The sequence below is a fragment of the Macrobrachium nipponense genome, chromosome 6 (genome assembly GCF_015104395.2).
Source record: "Macrobrachium nipponense isolate FS-2020 chromosome 6, ASM1510439v2, whole genome shotgun sequence".
NCBI lineage: Eukaryota > Metazoa > Arthropoda > Malacostraca > Decapoda > Palaemonidae > Macrobrachium > Macrobrachium nipponense.
In genome coordinates, this window is record NC_061108.1 from 63,261,722 (window position 1) to 63,285,784 (window position 24,063).

At 35.7% G+C, this 24,063-nt stretch overlaps 1 protein-coding gene across 1 annotated transcript in view; it reads right to left on the reverse strand.

Moving 5' to 3' along the window:
* The window catches only part of LOC135216338 (WD repeat-containing protein 19-like), a 927,827-nt gene that overhangs the window by 465,972 nt on the left and 437,792 nt on the right, over positions 1-24,063 (reverse strand). Inside the window, 1 exon segment of the mRNA XM_064251544.1 lies at positions 20,115-20,237. Coding sequence (XP_064107614.1) covers positions 20,115-20,237 — 123 coding nt within the window.

Here is a 24,063-nt window from a genome sequence, read left to right on the forward strand (position 1 = left end):
CTGGCCATAGTAGCAGGCAGTCCAACAGCAAACGCAACTGAAAACTGTGCAATGGAAGGCATCGCAGTCTCATATGTGAAGATGGCAGTAACGACGAGCCAAAGTTAGGTAAGTTCTCTGCACCAAACTGTTTTCCCAACTCATGATCAATCACCTACTTATGTCACAACAAAGCCCGTTAGGAATCTGAATAACATCTGTTCGCCAGTTAAGTCAAATGTAAATCGAAACGTAAATCAGGGGAAGCAATTTAAAGGGGAGAATAAGAAACCATGTGTAAGTCAATGAAATGCAAAGCACAAGCTTTCTGCTGAATTACCCACCACCTTACTCCCCACCGCCATGGCCATTTTCTATATGCGCAGCCAACCACTTCAAACTCGAATGTTCCTCAATACAGGAAGCCAGCATAGCTTCATGTCTACTTGGTTGGCCAGGAAACTCGAGTTACCTGTTGTTCAAAAGGTATCACTCAATATCACACCTTTTGGCTCACCAACGGTAAATGGGGAATTTGGTGTCGTAGCTTGTAGGATTTATGTGGGTAAAAGAATTGTAAGAACTAAACTAGTTGTTCATGATGATGTAGATACTCCTATTTGCAATGTGGGTTTGAATAATGTAAATCAGTTTTTGAGAGAGAAGGAGTACCAGATGGCAGATTCAGAGATCAAGGGAGGTGTACTACGACATATTAATTTGCTAATAAGGGCAGACTATTTTAACTTTTTCGTTGTTGGCACAGAGAAATTCGAGGGAATTAGTCTTATGGGAGGGTACCTCAGTAGGCTTTACAGGGGATAGACATGTTGACTGTCCATATAGCAGAATCTGCTACAGATGTAGATGCCATTAAAGTAGCCTTACCTGAACGATTCACGGGAATGGAACACGAGTTAAAGGATAGGATGAAGCAGAGAGTAACCAAAACGGACGAAGGGTGCCAAACGGAAACACCCCTACGTAGGTCCAAGTGCAAGGATAATTCATCTTGCATTGCCATTACACCATTTTGCCTGAGAGACAGACTGAACTCTGAATGTGCTACAACCTGCCAGATAGTCCCTCAGACCTATTTGGAAACGAGTAACATTGAAGTAACTCATTCAGCATAAGGGAAAAAATAAAAGCGCCATGTCTGACAAGTTGGGGGAGATTTTTTTTCAACAAGAGCATGATGTGAAGCTGCAGTTTGTCCAGACTTGCTGCAATCCTGTTGACCTGCAACCCAGAGGACCTGGCTGAACCACCTAAGAGCAAGAATGAATCATCCGTTTAACAACGAGCCTTGGCTGTTGCTGCCCCGAGAGAGATCCAAGAAGAAGGAACTCTGACTCTGAAACGTAGAATCTAAGGGGAAGTAATGTAGATTTTGTTTTGTTAAAAGGAATCATAATTATTGTGCTTATCCATCTGCTGAGTTTAGTGATAAGAGAGAAAATTGTCCATACTAGGAGTAAATTACCAAATTTGAGTAATACTAAGTTAAGTTATGTATATCTTAGTTTAACCAGATCACTGTGCTGATTGACAGATTTCCTAGGACTGGCCCGAAGGATTAGATATTTTTACGTGGCTAGGAAGCAATTGGTTACCTAGCAACGGGACCTACAGCTTATTGGGGGATCCGAACCACATTATATCAAAAAATTAATTTCTATCTCCAGATATAAATTTCTCTGATTCCGTGTTGGCCAAGCCGAGAACTGAACTTCGGACCACCGGATTGGTAGCCAAGTGCGATAACCACTCGTCCAACGATGAACTGAATAATACTAAGAATGAGTTGATATTGTTGCCTTCAAAAGGACATTCAATTATTTTGTATCTTAAACACCTCCACACCCCCCACATGCATTGTGGTGTGAATGTTCCAATCACTCTATTTCGGCAGGAATGTTGGAGCACAGGATTGAGGGCCATTGCCAAGTGAGTGGTGGGGAGGTGCAGAGCCTGTATAGTAGCCTTCAGCCTCTTTTCCAACAACTGCCGCCTCCTCCCCTCCCGACAGGCTGAACATTCATAACGTGCCCCTGTGATAAGGTTGGAGTGGATCACACTGGCCCCATCAGGATTGAGGAAGGGGTAGGTTATCTTTTAATTGTCACTTGTCTCACCAGCCAGGCAGTATACTTCTACTTCTGCAACAGGCTGGATACTGCAAGTAGTTTCTTGATAGGGTTAACCGCGTTCACTCCAGGAGCAGCACGACTGCCGAAAAGGTACACCAACTGCACTCCGTGTGGGAGACGACATGCTGGTCAAAGTAGAACAACGAAAACGCAGCCATTGGCCACTGGGAAAGATCATAGCTGATGCAGGTCGAAGTGACTGGAATCAGCCAGAAAATTATGTGGAAAGTGTTACTCGATAGACTGAAAAACTCAAGATGAGTGATAGTGAGACAGAAAGTAATAAGGGAGACGTGAGAGGAACAACGAATAATTTAGGAAGCAGACCTAAAAGAAAGGCTGCTGTTGAACAGAGAAAGGAAATGCTGGAGTGGATGAAATACAGATTAGTGTAGTGGATAATGTAACCAATTAGAGGCGAACTGTGAAAGAGTGGACGTCGAGAAAGGATCTGGAGGTGTTAGGGTTACTTCACTTTTGTTGTTCCGTTTTACGGGCAACAAGGGCGGTCCGCAGACGTCTTCAACAAAATGAGTAATGTGTATTTGTCAAGAATTGTAATTATCTTATGTCCTCACAAGCTACCCGGGGTTGAAGGTCACCCCTAACAAGACTGGATATGCATGAACATGAACGAATACAATCTTGCTCGTACCAAGCATGATGATTATGGTTTACTGATGCTAATGTTATTTAATAGAAACCTCTATGACGAACCCTGATTCAGTTACTATTTACTTGACAGGCATTGAGTAAGGCTTTAAGTGTATCACCTTAAAGTTGCTTGTACTGAGTGTATTTCATTATTGCATTGCTATTAACTTTGATGCTGACTTGTATTGCTTGCATTGCTGATTGCACTGATTTATTTCCATGTCCCGGGCATTCCGTTGGGGGGTGAGAGATGTGTATTTCTGGTGATAGAAGTTCACTCTTGACGTGGTTTGGAAGTCATGTAAAGCAGTTGGTCCCGTTGCTGAATAAACACTCGTTCCACGTAACGTAAAAACACCATACAAATAATTTCCATGTATTTAATCTTGTTGCTGAGTCTACCTTTATTGGTTGACTCAGGAATGATTCCTTATTGATGCAATTCTTACTTTAATTAGTCGATTTTGTAGCAAAATTCCATGCTTTTGATTACTATTTAATTGCTTGCATAACTGCACACACTGAATTCTATGTTTCATTGATTACATTGCTAGTGACACCCATTGTGTCTATTATTGCTACCACATTGACCTTGACAATGCCTTGATGAGAGCAATGACCTGTGTTGCTTGCACTGATGATTGCACTGAATTTCATTTACTACTGATTGTAGCTTGTAATGCTTACATTTAAGATTAATGACCATGTTTCCATTAATTATTGCCTGTATTGCCTTATTGAAAGTAGCATTAAGACGACTGATCACTCAGTAGGGAAACTGTGTCTGTCGTCGAGAGCTAAACCTGTATCATAGCACTGCGTATGTGTCTGGGCCTCGACACTTGAGATCATGCGTTCTTCCCACACAAACCTGAAATTCCCACTTAAATTTGAGGCTCATCCTTTTTGGAGGGGTAGGGGATGTTGTGAAAAAATAAGTGCACAATTTTTTTCTCGACCTGAGTCTGCCTTGGCGCCAAATCATAGTTCCACGTATGTCAGTTGACAGCAAAAATGCCATGGTTCTCTCCATTGCTACGTACTTGCTATGAGTTTTATTGAATCAACACTGCTGAGTCATTGAGAGTATTTCTATTTATTTTGATTTCATTAAATTTTCTATTATGAAGGGGAAATAAGTAATCAGTAGAAAGTCGTAAATTGTAGTTAAATGACTAAACTGGCCAGCCATCAAGCTCCAAGAGACGTGTGCCACGGCCTTCCTGCTAGAGATACAAACCCAGACCTTACCTTACCTTACCTTACAGACATTACATCTTGTTCGGGTTGCCCCAGGTCCCTCAGTGTGAGACACCTCTAATATCTACCAGAGAGTTGCTAATGCATCTTCCGGTATATTTTGCATCTTCCAATCTTGGATGGTCTGGGATGCAGCTTAGATATTTGTCGAGTTTATTCTTAAACACACCTACGCTCACTCATGATATATTCCTCAGATGAGCTGGCAACGCATGAATAGACACTGCATTGTCAATGCTGGTGTTTAGTGGATTAATGTCCTGTGTGCTTTCCTTAGTTTTCCTGGTATAGTTTTGGGCACTATTAATCTACCTCTGCTTGCTCTTTCTGATATTTTTAGCTCCATGATGTTTTCAGCAATTCCTTCTATCTGTTTCCATGCCTGAAAAAATTGTAGTCTTTCCCAGTAGTCAAGATCCTTATCTTCTTCTATTCTAGCTGTAAAGGACCTTTGTACACTATTTGTGCAATATCCTTTTGATAATGTGGGTACCATATCATATTGCAATGTTCAAGTGGACTACGTACATACGTTTTATAAAGCATAATCATGTGTTCAGCTTTTCTTGTTTTGATGTGCCGTAACAACATTCCCATTTTTGCTTTGCATTTTGCCAATAGAATTGCTATTTGATCATTGCATTAACATGTTCCTATTCAACATCACACCAAGGTCTTTAACTGCTTCCTTATTTGTGATTGTCTCGTTATTAGGTTCCCTATATGCATATAGCTTTCCTTCTCTATCTCCACAATTTATTGATTCAAATTTACCAGAGTTAAATACCATCCTATTTACCTTTGCCCAATCATATACTTTGTTAAGGTCTCTTTGTAGTGCATTCCTATCTTCATCACGAGTAATTTCTCTACTAATTCTTGTGTCATCAGCGAAACTACTCACTACCGAGCCCTTAACATTACTGTCTATGTCTGCAATCATAATAACAAACAGGAATGCAGTTAGCACCGTACCTAGTGGCACACCGGATATTACCTTAGCTTCATTCGATTTCTCATCATTTGCATTAACTATCTGTTTTCTGTTGTGTAAAAATTCTTTTATCCATCTTCCTACTTTGTCCACTATATTATGTTTTCTAATTTTCTTCACTAATATATTATGGTCTACTTTGTCAAAAGCTTTTGCAAAGTCTAAATAAACCACATCTGTTTCTTTTCCATTTTTCACATTTTTATATATGTTCTCACGGTGGACTAACAGTTGGGTTTGTGTACTTTTTCCGGGTACAAAACCATATTCTCCTATATTAAACATTTTAATTTTTATTAAATGTTTCATAATATTTTTCTTCATTACCCTTTCATACACTTTCATAATATGTGATGTTAGACTCACAGGCCTATAATTACTTGCCTCTGGTCTTGATCCACTTTTGAAAGTAGGAGTAATATATACTAATTTGTGCTCATCATAAATCTTACCTGTATCTACACTTTGCCTTAATATAATATTGCAAGGGGCTTTGCGATAGAATGAACTACTTTCTTTTACAAAATAGCAGGCCCAGTTGCTGCTCCATTTTTAATTTCATTAATAGCCTGCACAATATCGGCTTCATTAATATCTATGTCTGATAAATATTCACTATTTTCATCCCTTATTTCTGTATCACTATCTTCATTATCAATTGTAGGGGTAAATTTTCTCTTATATCTTTCTGCCAATATGTTGCATATTTCCTTTTTTTCATTAGAGGACCTATTTCTATTCTTCTTTTATTAATTTGTTTTGCATATGAGTACAAGAGTTTGGGGTTTTGCTTGATATTTACTAGGGTTTTTTCTTCCAAGTCCCATTTTTCATTTTCTTTTCATTGTATAATCTTCTGTTCTGCATTTTCTATCTTACTTTTTAGTTCCATCACTTTCCATCCATTCTTTTCTTTTGCAAGACCTTTTTTCCACTTTCTGATTTTCTGGAACAAGATCCTTCTGTCTCTTGGTATGCATGACTGATGTTTACTTTTCTTCTTCGGTATATATTTATCCACTATTTTCTCTAATATTTTATATAATACATCCGTACAGTGGTACCTCGACATACGAAAGGCTCAGATTACGAAAAACTTGAGATACGAAAGTAAATACAAAGATATTTTTGGCTCTACATACGAAAATAGTTCAAGTTACGAAAGGTTGTTGCTGTAAAGTCCCGAGATTCGCCCGGACCACCGAAAACAATTTTAAAACTCCCGCCCTGCCAACTGAGTAAACTCGCCACCATCCTCCAGCTCTCCCATTGGTTCCTACTCTTCTATTGGTCAGCATCTACCCCTTGTGCTTTATGTATTCTATTGGTAAAAGGATGCTGTAAATTGAAAAACTTCTTCATGCAATACATTTAATAAAAAAACATTAGGTAAAGATAGAATATAGAATAGAAATGGTAGTTTCAGTAGTTGAAGAGAAGATAATGAAAATTTATGGCTTACTGTGGTACTTAGGTAAAAAATGATTGCTTGGCGATCGTTCGGTACTCGTAAGTGCTGGATGTAAACAGAAGTTTAGAAGCTTTTTTTTTTTTTATTGTTTATTATAGTTAATGGTTACTTAATAATTATTTTAAATGAGTACATGCAATATATTTAATAAAAAAAAATTGTGAATTAGATATAATAAAATATAAAATAAATCAGACTGCTATCATCGAAGCCAACAAATACGTATTTTCTAGAATTCTTCTTCTGTTTTAATATTACGTTATGTATATGTTTCATTATAGCTGTCAGTAACTCGGTATCTCCATTAGGTAAAGGTAGAATAAAGAATAGAAATGAATGATTATTATACTGTTTGGTAGTTTCATTAGTTGAAGAGAGATACTAATGAAAATTTATGGCTTACTGCGTCCTAGGAAAAGTGATTGCTTGGCGATCGTTCGGTACTCGTAAGAGCTGAATGTAAACAAACGATTGGAAGGTTTTTTGTTTTTGTTTGTTTGTGTATTATAGTTAATGATTAATTAATAATTATTTGAAATGAGTACATACTGATTATTTATACATTTTATTGGCTTATTCTAAGCTTTTAGCTTCTTAGGTTTAGATGTCAGAATCATAGACTAGGCTACAGTAGCAAACTGCTAACATAGGCTAGGCTTATTGCTAAGGGACATAGCTAAAGTCCTAATATATGCAGTAAAAAATGGGGTTGAACATTACATGCAGTTGAATATTACTCAAGTATGTACAGTATTTTGCCTTTTTGGAGTCATATTTCTTCCGTCGGATCGGCGTCGTAACCCTAGAACATGTGTTGTAGGCCTGGAAATGTAATTTACTGGGGTGTTTTTGTAGGGCTTGGAACAGATTAGGCATTTTACATGTAAAACGGGTTCAAGATACGAAAAACTCGTGATACAAAGGCCGCCTCGGAACGGATTAATTTCGTATCTCGAGGTACCACTGTATTTACCTGTATATCATAACTTACGAAAATGTTATCCCAATCTTTGTTTAATTCTTCATTTATTTCTGACCACTTTATATTTTTACTGTGGAAATTGTATTTTCCATATCCTTCCCACTTTTTCATATCTTGCGTATCTCTGTTTTCACTTGCTTTGGAATGGACTGTTAATTCTATGACATTATGTCTGAAATATTCGCATTATAAACTATTATTTCTTTAACATTAATATTCACCTCATTCACAAATACTAGGTCTAAAGTATTTCCTTCCTTGTTGGCGGAGATTTATTTGTTGAATGCTTTATTCTATTAAGCATACCTAGCCTAATAGTTTTTTTTCGAATTGCCTCTTATGTTTCTGCACTACTATTACTGTCTTTTTATATGTATGTATACAACCACAATCTCCTATTCGTTCTTTCCAATCTACGCCAAAGGAAAAGTTAAAGTCTCCAGATAGGAGAATACAGTGGGGCATCGCTTATTCACGGATCAGTATTCACGGATCCAGTTAATCACGGGTTTTTTCTGTTTTTTTTTGGGCTTGGACCCACCGTTTCTCATGTTACATCACTGGTATGAATCGCTGCATCACGGGTTTGTTGTGTTGCGTATGCGATGTTTTTTCGGTAGGCTAACCCTCGGCCATGGTCCGATAACTACCAACATTCATTTAAAGACTCATATAATGATATTAACTGGACAATAAAGGTAATAAAACCATTCTCACCTAAATATTATGTCCTATCCTTCGAAATAAATAGCCTATTCAAGGTTTATGTACGACGTTCATTGGTAGGCTAAGCGTAGTTGCAGTGCGATAACCACCAACGTACACACAAACATTCACATTATGATATTAACTGACAATAAAGGTAATAAAACCATTCTTACCTATATATTATAGTCATATCTTCATAATAAATAGCCTATTCGAAGAATAATTCCACATCATTGCACTCAACTTATCGTCGGAGTGGCCAGCCACAAAATGTAAGCATATACCTTTACGTACGAAAATGGTTTATGTATACGGTTGCGTTCAAAGCGACATTTTTTGTTTTGATAAACTTTTAGAAATTTTAATAGTAGTGGTAGTGTAATTACAGTAGTAATAACACTTAAGGCTAAAATAATTCGAACTTCATTATTATTTTGGCAGTATTCGTAAATAAAACTTCTCTGAACAATGAAAGTCATACAAAACGCATATTTTCATAGATTATCGTAAGTATTGCTGTTTGTTAGTTGGCGACGACAAGCGTAAACGAAAATACATTAAAAGCATTTTTTACCTTACTATATTATCTTTTTTTTTTTTATTTTTTTTTTGTCATTATTCTTATAACTAAAAAGGCTATTCGTGGAGTAATTTCCCCATATCCAGTGAAAATCAATTTTATCTATGCTGAGGCCAGGCCGAAGCTGACTAAAAAGTACGATAGTACATGAAGAAAATCAAATTATGGGTAGCGTTTCACCAGCAAGAGTTATCTTTCGAAATTTGTTTTATAGTACTATTCATGCTACGTAGTAATAATTGTTTGGAATATACGTAAACATTAATTTTCAATACAAAACTATCATCGTTATTTTGGTAGTGAATATAGTTTAGAATTATCATACATACACTGCATTGTTATGGGTTTGTGCCAGTGATAAAAAACAACCAAAATAACGTTCTCCTTTAAAGTTCAACGCGTTTAGGAAAAACATGACATAGAATCGACTTTGCGACTTCGTTCACTTTGATATTTTTAACGATACAATAACTATCATTTGTACTACTAAAACCATCTTCACATAAGTAATTTTTCGTAAGATATGTGTTGTTGCAAAAGATAGCTTATACATAAAAGGCTTTTATAATTTAAGTCATCTTAGATATACATATGTACCCAAACTCATTGTGGGGAAATTTACTACTGTTTCCTCGGATATTGAAATACTTTAGCATCATTCAAACACTTTAATAATATAATGCATAAATACTAGGCTATACATATTTACATCGTATACAAACTACATACAGTTATATACACTACTTTTATATACAAAATTAACAGTTATATACACATATTTTATATACAAAATTAATCATATGAGTAGTGATCAGACGACAGCTGTGCACTGGACTACGTACGTACTACTTGAAGATAAAACAAAACAAAAATTTTGTTGTTGTTAGTCGCCGGGATAGATTAACATTTTTCCAGAGATTAAAGAGCTGAATTTTGGTTTTGTTTGAAGGTATGTCAAACCAAAAAGCGTTAGTAAATAGGTATCATCTTCTAAGGAATTTTTGTTTTTTTTTCTCTTCTTTTTGCGGAAGAATCTTCAAGCCATTTTGCATTCCAAAGTAATGAGAAGGAATCATTCTATTCTTCATGAAATCAGTAAAATACTTACACTAATAATAAAAACTAAACTACGTACTGTATGCAAAACACATACATCATCGTTAGCTTCGTGTGTGGTAAACGTTCATTCTTAGAAATTACAGAGTAGTATAACTAACACCTGATTGGTTGGTTGGTAGCCATGGAGATCTGTTATCCAATGACTGCCCTCTGCTTCTGTTCTATTTATAGACCATACGCCATGGATGGCACTAGGTTTGAACGTTACCATGTTCGTGATTTTCTGACTGCTGCGGACAAAAAACAAAAATTACTCAATAATTTTCTTTACATAATTATTCCTTCGTGAAAACAATAATATAATATCGCGGTTGACATACCTTCAAAACAAAATTCAGCTTTTTAATCTCTGCAAAAATGTTAATCTATCCCGGCGACTACAACAACAACAAAATTTTTGTTCGTTTTATCTTCCAAGTAGTACGTACGTAGTCCAGTGCACAGCTGTCGTCTGATCACTACTCATATGATTAACTTTGTATATAAAAGTAATGTGTATATAACTGTTAACTTTGTATATAAAAGTATGTGTATATAACTGTATGTAGTATTTGTATACGATGTAAATATTATAGCCTAGTATTTATGCATTAATATTATTAAAGGTGTTTGAATGATGCTAAAGTATTTCAATATCCGAGGGAAACAGTAGTAAATTTCCCCACAATGAGTTTGGGTGCTATGTATATCTAAGATGACTTAAATTATAAAAGCCTTTTATGTATAAGCTAGCTTTTGCAACATCACATATCTTACGAAAAATTACTTATGTGAAGATGGTTTTAGTAGTACAAATGATAGTTATTGTATCGTTAAAAATATCAAAGTGAACGAAGTCGCAAAGTCGATTCTATGTCATGTTTTTAACTTTAACGTATAGTGGTATGAAAAACACCAGTGTGTCGTAGCGATGCGTCATCAATATAGTGGTATGAAAATACCACATGGTGTTTGTAGCGATACGTAATCACAAGTACAAATCCTTTTCCCGGACCATCCTCAGAATTTTACGACTCTTCAACTTCAAGATCGATATGGTAAAATATATTATATAGTCATACTTATTGTTAAAATTCACAAGTTGAACTGCAAAACATTATTATATTTTTGATTGTTATGTACATATATTTTTTGTGTTTTACGGAATGTTTTGTTTTGAAAATAATACCTATTAGTGAACATATGGTATTAATTGTCCCACTATTTTATTATAGGTGATCTTAATTATCTCACATTCATTTAACAGTATTATATTAATATTTATTTAAATAAACTGTAATTAATAAATAACAATAATGAAAAACATAAAGGGAAAAAATGTTTTTGCTGCAGTAGTGGTGTTTGTTTGATTATGCATCTGACCTCACATTTTCCGAAATCTGAAAATTCCAAAAACCGGAACATCGGAATGTGGGTGTACTGCACATTTTTTAAACACGCACACAATGTCTACACATTTACTGCAAATTACAGTACGTACGATTTATTCTGAGAGAGAGAGAGAGAGAGAGAGAGAGAGAGAGAGAGAGAGAGAGAGAGAATGATTAAGGACTCCAAGGCGTGTTATTTTTACAATTATTTATTATCTTGGGGATTTTTTTTTAATCTTGAGATTTTTTTTTTTCAATTCTCGAGATTAATAAGAAAATTACCGTAAATTGACTAGCATCAGCACACATCTGAATGACTCGGCCATTAGCAGGCTGAAAACCACCAACCTTATGAACTTGCATGATACATGAGATACATGACAAAACACAAAACCACTGTTTATTGGTGAAATTATGGGGGGGTCGCACGATATGGGAGATTGCACGTTATTCGAGTATATACGGTATGTGATTTTTTTTTAGCCTTTTATGGAACAAAATCTAGCAAGAAATTGCCATTCCCAGTTGGCCACATGCCTACTCACGTTTGTTTGTTGTTGTTATGAAATGTGGTGTGCGGCACGTTCTTTAAATTGTACCCATATAAACGAGTTAATTATGTGGCATCCAAAGCCCTGATTCTTTTACTCTTATGGAAAGACGCCTAAAGGTCAGATGAAGGTTTTTACGTGGAATATACTAGTATTAACGTGTTGTGACGAAGGGAAGAGATGTTTCGCTGCATACTGTTGGTAGCATTATCGTTATTATATTTACTGGATTGCACTGCAAAATCGTCGCCATCTTTTATCAACATAGATTGTTGGTGAGCACCCATATGATTTTACATATTTTGATAGTTCTCTTACCACTCATCCTCTCTTTCCTTGTAAAAAAAAAGGAACCCACCATGCGTATGTAGGCTTCTAGCTGTAAATCCCTAGGCTAGTAGGCTACATATGTACAGTAGTACATATACTACATTTATTTTTTAAGGCTACCTAATTTTGTACAATAACTTTAAAACTGTCTTGAATTTAGTTTTTAGGTGATAGTTGAAAACATATTTGGTGTTTGAACTAAAGTAGGCAGTTATAAACATTGGAATAGTGGTCTTGGGTGGGTTAACTATTAAAGTAGGCAGTTTTAAGCAATTTTTGAGGCGGGGTATCAGGATAACACGGGTATTACTTATCACGGGGGGGTTCTGGCCCTATCCCCCGTGAATAACGAGGCCCCACTGTAGTTCCAGTCCTTGTGATTTCTACATTTATCATCCAATTTTTCTATTATTGTGGACATGCATGGTATCGCTCCTGTGTTCCCGCGCCAGGAGTATGGCCTCCACCACGAGGTGGTTGTAAGTTGGTTTATTTTTCTCTATTCAGTTAGGGTTTAGTTCACAGTCATTTAGGGATGATTTTACTCTCAGTGACGGCAAGAGATGTGATTGTCTTCGGGTTAATGACCCCTTTATTGTGATTGCTTGGTGACCACGTGGTGACGTATACGTAGCGAACGTGTATCGGGGCGGGTAGCTTGTAAGGGTAGGTTATTGTTATCTAGTATGCAGCCATGAGATAGGTTTCTATATTTGTAATAAAATTGTTAAAATCTAAAGTGCCTCATTCTGCTGTCCTTGTGTCTGGGCTGGATGCTGACCCCTAAGGTAGGTCGATCTTGCCAACAACATCAGGTATGAGTGTAAGTAGTCGCAGAGTAATTCATGACAGCAACTAAAATATCATTCCCCTATCTCTTTTGCTAATAGGCTCAACCAGATGATTCCGAGAGCTTAAACATTACATATGGCGGAACAACTGTTCTTCTATATATACATGTTACGATGATGATAATAACAAAACAATACAGTACAAATGGATTCTGTAAGTAAAACATCAGTTTCATTACCATTACATTTACCCTAAATGCAGCTGTAATAGCCCATCTGACTTATGCAAATAGATTCTGTGAGTGTAATAACTGAGCTAGCTGAGGTCAATGGCTTACACACGCATTTTATATCTTGTGTATGGTAATACAATATGGTAACAGCTAATAAGAAAGTTGCTGTATAAAAATACATAATGGCCATAAAACCATGGTATGCTGTGGGTAAACACAGGTTACCTACCTAATGACATGTGTCATTGATGTGAGAAAAGGAAAAGGAAAGGGGTTATATTTAAATATATATATATATATATATATATATATATATATATATATATATATATATATATATATATATAAATAAATGTTTTTTTGCCACGAAGGAAAAAAACCTTTATTTATACATAGCATCACGTTTATATACTTCGTGATCAAGTTATTCATACATATATATATATATATATATATATATATATATATATATATATATATATATATATATATATATATATATATATATATATGTGTATATACACACACACACAATAATATAGTTACAAATATGGGGAAAACAAGGTAAATAATTGCCTTTTGCATGAAGTTTTCAGTTTAAAGGGTGATGGTTGCTAAATATAGGTGCATTGTGTGTTTATAATTAGGTGGTATTGACAAGGTTAGGTGAGGAAGGGTATGGGGTTCCCCTTTGAACATCCCTAGATTTTTTTACCATTATCAGGGTAGCAAATTCCTGAGACGTATACTAGTATTGCAGCAGCCCCAGTTTTTGTTAGATTGGGTTGGGTTGGGTTAGGTTAGGTTTGTCCAAAGAAATATCCTAAAGGTAATTTGGGTGTGGAAAGTATAATGAGATTATTTTCAAGAAGATTCTATGGTTAGCTTTCAAGATATAGCATCCCACCTTTTCAGGTAAGGTACCGGAATTGAGTTACAGTTCGGGAATATGCATCTGGATAAGAGAAGGATTACTATCTGTATTTTTTTAAATGCAGTGTATTTGCTGTTTGTCGAGTATATCATTAGCTCGATAATCATCATTGTTTAGTGTCAGATATTTAACCAGATTTTTAATAAATAACTATGTAGCTCAAAATACCACTACTTCTAGGCATGGAAATTCCCACAATTCCAGTATCAATGTGCATCTTGAGCAACTTTTGTTACTGGCCTAAAAAAGTGATGGTGTTATTATGAGATGCTCAGAAGAACTGGTATTTTGATGGGATATTGATGGGTTATTTATGATTTGTGTGCACTCTCACTGTGGTATGCAGTATTCAATTCCAGAGTTGCATTTGGTGAACATGAGAAATTATTATATTTTGTGCAAATACTAGCTTCCATGATATTATTTTGGCCCTTCTGTGCCTTTCATCAAGGTGATATCTTAGAATAATTGGTGCATGTTCAGATCTCAGAGCCAAGGTTATGGTTACATTGCAGATCTTATGGTACTGGATTACTAAGGTTCAAGGTTCACAATAGTGGGGCCACTGAACTGAGTGCCATTTCTTTATGTCACAATACAGTCGACCGCCGCTATTCACAGACTTACAATTCGTAGACTCACCTAATCCGGACCCTTTCTATGGGCCATATATACCCATTATTCCTGGAAAATTTGCCTATTTTTCACAGAGAAATATTCACAAATTAAATTATTTTCATATAATTTTCATGACTAAAGGCACTTTTTGTGATAAAACTATTAGAATACTTGGGTGTGAGCATTTTTAGAATTTTTTTTTGTGTTTTAACTATCAAAATAGGCAGTTCTAAGTATATTTCAGTGGCCTGTTCTATATGAACAGGGTTCATGCTCTGATTAACCCTTAATGGACAGATACCATCAAAGGAGTAGTAATAACAAGTTTTGGGTGGTGGACGGATTCACTCTTGGTGAGTAACAATATTACGCGCCATTGATTTGGGGAAATCAGACAAGAAAGAGGTGCCATTACTTTTACAGCCCATAAATTCACTAAAGGCAAATTTTACACTGGCTAAGATGATTACAATCATATGTTTCGAAGCTTTCCCAGTTTGACAGTCTCTTAAATTGAATGTTTAGTGTAAGATTACTTTAGGTTACGAGCTAGCCTAGCTGTAAGATGTGAAGAAAATATTCAAGTATGTGTGATATTATAAGGTCTCTGTTAGTTTCCAGAAAGCCAGTCCCCAAAAGTGTCTATGGAACTGCTGCTGTATGTGATTGTGTACTAAATGTTCTTTACTTACTTATTTAAAATGAAATCTTGGTTAGATTTACTGCTGTTAGCAGTCAATTCACACTTTTTGAATTTTTTTACCATTAATTACCTACATATCCTTGTTGTCATTACCATTTTTTGCGTGCTCAGTTAAGGGTTACTTTTTGGGACTGACTGAGTTTAGACTTTAAATATCTTTTGTAATAAATTATTACTATTTAATGTACTGGAAGTCGAAAGTTTTACCAATAAATTGTCACGGCTCATGGTCTTTCCATGATCCCAGTACAAACTGCATCATGTCATTTTTTTCCTTTTATTTATTTTATATACTTTGTTTTGTGTTTTTTCAAATTCACCTATTTTAACATCAAACACACTTTTCTGAAACTGAAGACCAATGAACTAACAAACTGCCACCACATTGTGTCTGAAAATTTCTTACCTATAAATTTTTCGTCTGAGTGCATGTGTACACCTACACCATGCATGTGTGCATATTTATACCTACAGCGCTTCGTCAGGGATTTCGGGAGGCTGCATCATGTTGAGGTACTTGTACATTTTCACAAAGGTGTTATGATAGGGCTTCATGAGATCATTAAGGCCATTTGAAAAATTGTGTAGCTTTTCTCAGAATGATCCCATGGCTCTATTGTAATCTGCAGTTCCTTGGCTTTCCTGAGAATTTTGTGCAGATCTTGAAATTCTTCAAAACCTGCTCCATCAGGGGGATTGAGAATGCATGAACAAGGGCGGATAGTTCACCACCAAGTGCCATTGCAAGATTTCTACCATCTTTACATTCCTTCTCTATGAAGAAGATGGCACTTTCTGTTATGCCATAAAAGGCTATTACTTCTCCGTGATTTTCCCCTCTTAACACTGCAGTAATGTCTACCTTCTCGAGTGTGATGATCTTCCCCTGGCACTTAGGCTCTTTGCCAGAAGCCTTAGAAGAAGCAGGGCTAAAGTTTAGGAGCCATCTTAGGACATGATTTCAAAATATATGCTTAGTCCACAATACCGTACACATAACATGCGCAACAGAGAAGTACACGCCTGGGTCATATGCCTATATCAGTGGAGTACACATACAATTATGTCCATTTACTTACATAGGTATACAAAGTATTGCGTATAACAACATTGATATTCTGCACATACTATAGATTTTTTAGATATTTTGTTTTGTTGTAAGACGATTTTGAAATATCCAAATGTTTTAGGATCACACACAGTATATAGAGCATATCTAAAATACTACACAGTTTGCAGAACAACGGGACTAGCAGTGAATGTTTACGTCTGTGGAGTGTATTTTCATGTTAGTTTACATAGTAAGCATATTTTTTCTGATTTACTGTAAATACATTTTTTATGGTGATAAAAGACTGACTAATATTCAAACATTACAGTGTGCTGTAATATATATTAATGTACACAGCAAAATTTCAATAACAGATTTATTTTTCTTAAGAGGTGTTTTACCCAAGCCAGTGGTCAGCAGACAAGGGAAATGCGAGCTTGGATGCTGTATACCCAGGTGCAATGATGCACGACACGCTACTGGCTGTTGTCTGTAAAATAGCCAATCCAGGAACTCCATTCATTTTCCTAGGCGCTGATTGGCTGGACCCTCAAGACCACCCAGCGAAGATGGGATTGTGGGAGACTGCATCTCGGACACGGCCAGTTCACTGAGTAGTGGTAGCATCTTCTGATTAGGTGTAATTGCATATCTTTGTGTTTTGTTTAAATCTTTGTGCATCTCAGTCAATTGTGCCCTAAGATGCCTTATATGCCCTGCTCCTTCTAAGGCTTTTGGTAAAGAACTTAAATGAAAGGAGGCCGTCACAAAGTTCAAAGTGAAGGTAAAACTTTTTGGTATGTTGAAGGAAGCAAAAATTATGCAGCGACATCACCCCATTTTTGCCTGAATGAGAGTACCGTAAGGTAGTCCATCAAGAAGAAGGAGGCAAAGATACGAAATGCTGTAAGCATGAGCTTCTTCAGTAGAGCAAAAACAGTTTGGACAATGCGTGACAAGACAATTGTCAAGACATAATCTGCACTGGAGTTTTGAATAAAGGAATGCCGTAAAAACGTGCCCCTCGACTTCAACATCATCTCAAAAAAAAATAAATAAATAAATAAATAAATTGTACCAGCAGTTTTCGACTGCTATGCAAGGCGACAATGCACAGGCACAGGAAGGTGATGACGCAGTGGAATTAGAATTCTTAGGCTTCAACGAACCTGTGTTGAAAGAAGATGAAGAGGAGGCATGTTGAAAGAAGAAGAAGAGGCGGAAGAACCCGAAGCAGGACCATTGTCAGCTCCACAAGGTTTTCAGGCAAGCAAGGGGTTTCAGTGGCGGTTCCAGCTAAGAATGTTTTTCTGCATGGAGAAGCAGCATCTGCTGCTAACATCCAGAACAGGTGTTCAATATGGATGAGACTGGCCAGTTTGGGAAGAATATGCCGTCCTGGTCATAGATTACCTAGCACAGTTGCAGAATCTTCTGATCTCTAAATGTTTAAGCGAGAAGCAAAATAAATTTCTGCTTTCTTCATTCTTGGTGTAATACCGATAAGCGAAAACCTTCATTAACAGAAACTCAGCAATTTATAGTGCTTATGGTGCCAATAACCGGTTAATGGTGCCTTTGTTAGGTATGTTATAGCACCATAACTCTATCATCTAACCAGAACTCGGCACGTTATGGTATCATAAATCGCCGATTTTATGGAGCTAAACAAGCGCCATAAAACTGGATCACCATTAACAGAGTCCACCAATAACTGGGGACTGTCTGTTTAAGTACCACCTTTTCCTAAAACCTGTCTCTCTCTGCAGGCTGAATGCCCATGGAGCCCTCTTGGGTTTATGGTCTGTCAACTAGTTGTCCATAAGTGTTGTCAGCAGAAGATTTAAAGAAAGATGGAAGAAACACATACCTCAGGTGAAGTTGTTGGGATCAATGCACAACAATTTTTCAAGGAAAACCTTGTGTGCTTACAAAGGCTGGCACAGTAGTAACAAGGCACAAACAGACTTCCACCCAACAAAGGAACTGCTAAGTAGACACAGTATTGCTCAGACTATGGTAAATTATGCGCAAATTGTTAACCTGGGACAAACATAAAGTGCAAATGAAAAACCAAATTAACCACTTTTGGGAGCTAAGGAAAAAGTTGTTGATTGCTTGGTAGACACAAGGAAAGACTTAACTATTGCTATTACCACATTAAGCATTGTCCAGAAGGGGGGCCAGCTGACCATACATAAAGCAATGGGGTTGGGTGGTTACACAACTGGTTAGAACAATGATGGCACATGGGGCTTTCTGACCATACATAAACTAATGGGGTTGGGTTACACAACTGGTCAGAACAACGATGGCACATGGTGCCCTGCAAACAAACTGGCAACCTAGATACAGCTCTCATCAGTCTAGCAGACTCACGAAATAAGGGGAGTGAGTGATGCGTATCTGTGATTCCAATTAGTGCATATATTATTAGAAAACCATAAACCATATATTTTCTGTATGTTAAACAAAATACTGTGTGAGCATAGGGGCATATAGTACCACACATAGACATATAATAAGTGATGGGTTGTGATAAAATAAGTAAAATCATAACACAAAAAATAGGAAATTACTTTCTTTCCCAGCAAAGAAGATACTATATGTTTTAATAAGTCCGAACTTCTGCATCCGACCTCAAAATAAAGCGAATGAATCATAATTAACTAAAATAGTAAAATAAACAAAAGTGTTATATAAAACAAGAAAATAGTCATAAAAATTCACTCCCTTATCAGCAGTTTCTGGTCAACGGACAAGTAGGAACTAAATGTTGTACATCAATATTACCAGTATTTTGCCTCTCCTCAGATGACCCTGACTTTATTGGAACATCTTAGCTAACAAAAATAAAACTGCGATATGTTCAAAGTGTTTACCATTAACCCTTATCATACCAAGACTATCACAATAAAAAAACATTCATATCATGTTCGTGTGTTGCTTTTATAAAATTCAATGATAACAATGTGCTTTGTTCTATTTGGGATGTGGTGTTCTTTTGGTGTTTTAACCAAGTGCAAATGTGCAATAAGATATTACTCCATATTCTTAATAGATTTTAAAAATGGTTCGATGTGCATACATCCAATAATAACAAGCTCTTAAAATGCTGCAACAACTGTAGCCCCATCCATCTGCTTCTACTGGGACACTGTTAGCCAAAAAATGTCTGTTACTACACAGCTGGGCAGTTTTTACCATATTCGTTGCTAGGTTCAAGTTTTCAGTTCACTAGTATGACAACTTCAGGAGGCTTAGTAAATATCAAAATGAATGAAGTTGGAAAAGTAAGTATTTCTAAAATGAATGAAGTTGGAAAAATAAGTATTTCTAAAATCAATTAACTGAAAAAATCACAATAACACGCTGTGCCAGTTGAAGCAATGGCACTTCAGTTCATTAAGACAGTCAAATGCACACAGGCACACCAACCAAAATAAAGCCTTCAAATCCTGAAAGTGATGCAACCTTAGCCGCCGCTTCTGTCAGAATTTGGGTGCATCTTTGAGGTTGGAGCTTCTTAAAAACTGGGAAAATATAGTAACTGTACAATTAAAAGTTCAATTGCAATACAACAGGAACTCTTAAGTACAAAACTGGATTGCATAAAATAATAAGCAAACTTACATCAGATGAGTATATAAGGAAATCTGAAGTTAGAGAATGGTCAGTTATGTGAATATCTGAATGATCTGAGCTTGGAAAGAGACAAGACTCCCGCTCTTCATCTTCACCAGTTTCTCCTTCCAGCTGAAAAAAAAACCTTTTTTAAATGACTAACAAAAGAATGCAAAAAATGACATAAAAAGGAAATGTACATCAAGGTCATGAAAAAATAAAATACTGGAATTCGAGACAATTGAGAAAACCTAGTAAGTGAATACCAAAGCTTGAACACTTCTTGGTATCAGAATAGTTATACAGTGTTTAACCAAATTATTTGTTTTATTTATCATTTTTATTCTAATTTTGTGCCAAGATATCATGATTCCAAACAATAAACAGAAAATATTTCAGTGTCAGTCTTCATATATAAGGATAAGGTGCAGTGAGTGCTTATGGGCATGGACCCCAAAAATCGATAGACAAGCACCATAAAACCGGATCATCGGTAACCAAGGCTGCCGATAATCGGGGACTATCTTATTGTAAACGTTGATTAAATATTACTGATAGTAAACATGCCTAATTTTTAGAATGCGTCTTCACTTTCCTTTGTGACTCTTCTTCATAGAGATTCTTCATAGTGAACTTGAAGTAAATTTTCAAAATGTTTCATATCTTATCCTATAGTGAATTTATCTTCCTATTCTTTTGTATAATGATAACCATATGTTTCATAATGATATTCTAAACATTCTTCTTTTTTTTACATGCATTTACACCTCAATTGTCAGGATTTCTTCGCCTAAACCTTGTGTTTCACTCTCTGTGTTTGTTCATTCCTCCATTTGGCCTACGTAAGTTTGTGCATCATTCTGTGCCTACATTTTATGTATATTGATATATTCCGGTGTAGTTAAATGATTTTAAAATGATAATTACTGTACAGGTACGTATTTTAGGATTGTACTATTGTGTAGAGCATATCTAAAATACGTTGGTAGTTTAGAACGAAGGGACACATACGTAACTCCAAACAGAATGCTAAGTTTGTTACGCCATGTTAGTATTTTCGTGACTACATACATTACATACATTTATGATAAAAAACTGATTTACTACAGTAAGATCTTGGTTTACGTCGTATAGTGGTTAGCCCTTGCCATCTACCATAAATTTATTAAAAATTCTTCTGCCGCCTCTCTCTCTCTCTCTCTCTCTCTCTCTCTCTCTCTCTCTCTCTCTCTCTCTCTCTCTCTCTCTCTCTCTCTCTCTCATCCTCAATGTGCAGAAACCAAGAAAAATAAAAATAAGGACACAAGAGTATTTTGCTCAACATGTCTAACATGGATAGATAATGTTATTAAATCAAAACTTAATGTGCAAATAATAGATGATGGAGAAGATGAGGTAGAGGACAAAGAGGAAAACGGAAAAGAAGAAAATAAGACTGAAGTGATAGTAAAAATAATGAAAATAATGAACAAGACAAGAGTATGGATGCAGAGATACTCATAGATACTACATATGAGGCAATAGAGCAGCATACATAGGATGAAATAAATTATGACATGACAACACAAAATAAAATCCCAAAGATACTGTACCCAGATCTTCATACCGATGGGAAAGAGCAATGAAAAAAAAAAAAAGACACAGTCTGCACCCTTTTGAAAAGAGGGAATTGCAGATTCGGTGACAGATGTCACTACAAGCATCACAAGATATGTCACAATTATGAGATTTATGGCAAATGTGCATACCTAGACGGATATGAGGATGAATGCAGCGATCTACATCCAAAATTATGCAAAAACTTGAAAGAAGGAAAAGGATGCAAGTTCAACCAAAAATGTAGATATATGTACCCTGTAGCCATGAATCAAAATCAAATAAATAATAAAAATCAAAGTAAAAATGAACAAATAAAGAAAGGAACAAAGAACATGAGGTGAAGGAAACTAGCCATCACCGTTATGAAATGTCAGCATTGAGATTTTAGGCATCAGCACTTAGGTACATTGCAAGGAACAAGCACTGCTTATACGATGCCAGGGGATGATGCAGATACAGAGATAAATGCAGACATATACACAAAATGAATAAATATGAAGATGGAAGATCAAACGTATTGGAAAAGTTGGATTTTTTAATGTCAGAATTTCTGGAAGCAACTCAAAAAGAAAAATAGAGTTCTTAGAAGAACTAACCCAAACTGAAAATATAGATATAATGAATATAAGTGAAACCTGGTATTCCCAAGAGACTGGTAATGATGATCAGATAAAGGGGTTCCAAACTTATAGAAAAAATAGGAATCAAGGGGTAACCGTGATATATGGGAGAGACATATATCAAGGAAAAATATGTGAGAAATATAGTAACACAGAATGTGAATTAATAACAGTAGAATTTGAATCTGAAAAATTAGGGAACATCGTAATATACAGAGCCCCCAATACTAAAGATTTTGACACAATAATAGAAAAATTGGATGATATATGTATAAATCACAAAGACTGGACTATACTCCTATCCAGAGACTTTAACTTCACTTTCATAGATTGGAAAGAACGAATAGGAAATTGTGGTTGTATTTAAACGAGTACATGTAAAAAAAGAGAGTAATAGCAGTGCAGAAGATGAGACAATTTGAAAAGCTATTAAATATGCTACTAGAAAACAACATTCAGCAAATAAATCACCTGCCAACAAGAAAGGATAATATTTTAGACCCAGTATTTATGAATGAGTTGAATTATGTTAAAGAAATATAGTGTATAATACGAGTGTTTCAGACCATAATGTCATAGAATTAACAGTTCGTTCCGAAGCAAGTGAAAACAGAGATAAGCAGATGAAAAAGTGGGAAGGATATGGAAAATACAATTTTTACAGCAGGAATATAAAATGGTCATAAATAAATGGAGAATTAAACAAAGACTGGGAAAACGTATTCGTAAGTGATAATATACAGGTATATACAGATATATTATAAAAAACAATAGAGAAAATAGTGGATAAGTATATACCGAAGAAGAAAAGTAAACATCAGTCATGCATACCAAGAGACAGAAGGATATCATTCCAGAAAATCAGAAGTGGAAAAAAGGTCTTGCAAAAAAAATGAAAACCGGGACTTAGAAGAAAAGACTCGAGAAAATATCAAGCAAAGCCCCAAACTATTGTACTCATATGCGAAAAAGATGAATAAAAGAAGAATAGAAATAGGTCCTCTAAGAAATGAAGGGCGATTAACGAATGAAAACAAGGAAATATGCATATACTAGCAGAAAGGTATGAGAGAATTTACACCTACAATTGATAATGAAGATAATGATACAGAAATAAGATATGAAAATAGTGAATATTTATCGGACATAAATAATAATGAAGCTGATATTGTGCAGGCTATTAATGAAATTAAAAATGGATCAGCAGCCGGACTAGATGGCATCCCTGCCATTTGGTTAAAGAAAGTAGTTCATTCTATCGCAAAGCTACTCACAATATTATTAAGACAAAGTGTAGATACAAGCAAGATTTATGATTAACATAAATTAGCATATATTACCCCTACTTTCAAAAGTGGATCAAGGCTAGAGGCAAGTAATTATAGGCCTGAGAGCCTAATATCACATATTATGAAAGTGTATGAAAGGGTAATGAAGAAAAATATAATGAAACATTTAATGAAAAATAATTTGTTTAATATAGGACAACATGGTTTTGTACCCGGAAAAAGTACACAAACCCAACTGTTAGTCCACTGTGGGAATACAACAATATAAACAAAAAAGAAACAGATATGGTTTAACTAGACTTTGCAAAAGCTTTTGACAAGGTAGACCATAATATATTAGCAAAGAAAATTAGAAAACATAATATTGTGGACAAAATAGGAAGATGGATAATAGAATTTTTGCAAAACAGAAAATAGATAGTGATTGCAAACGATGAGAAATCAGATGAA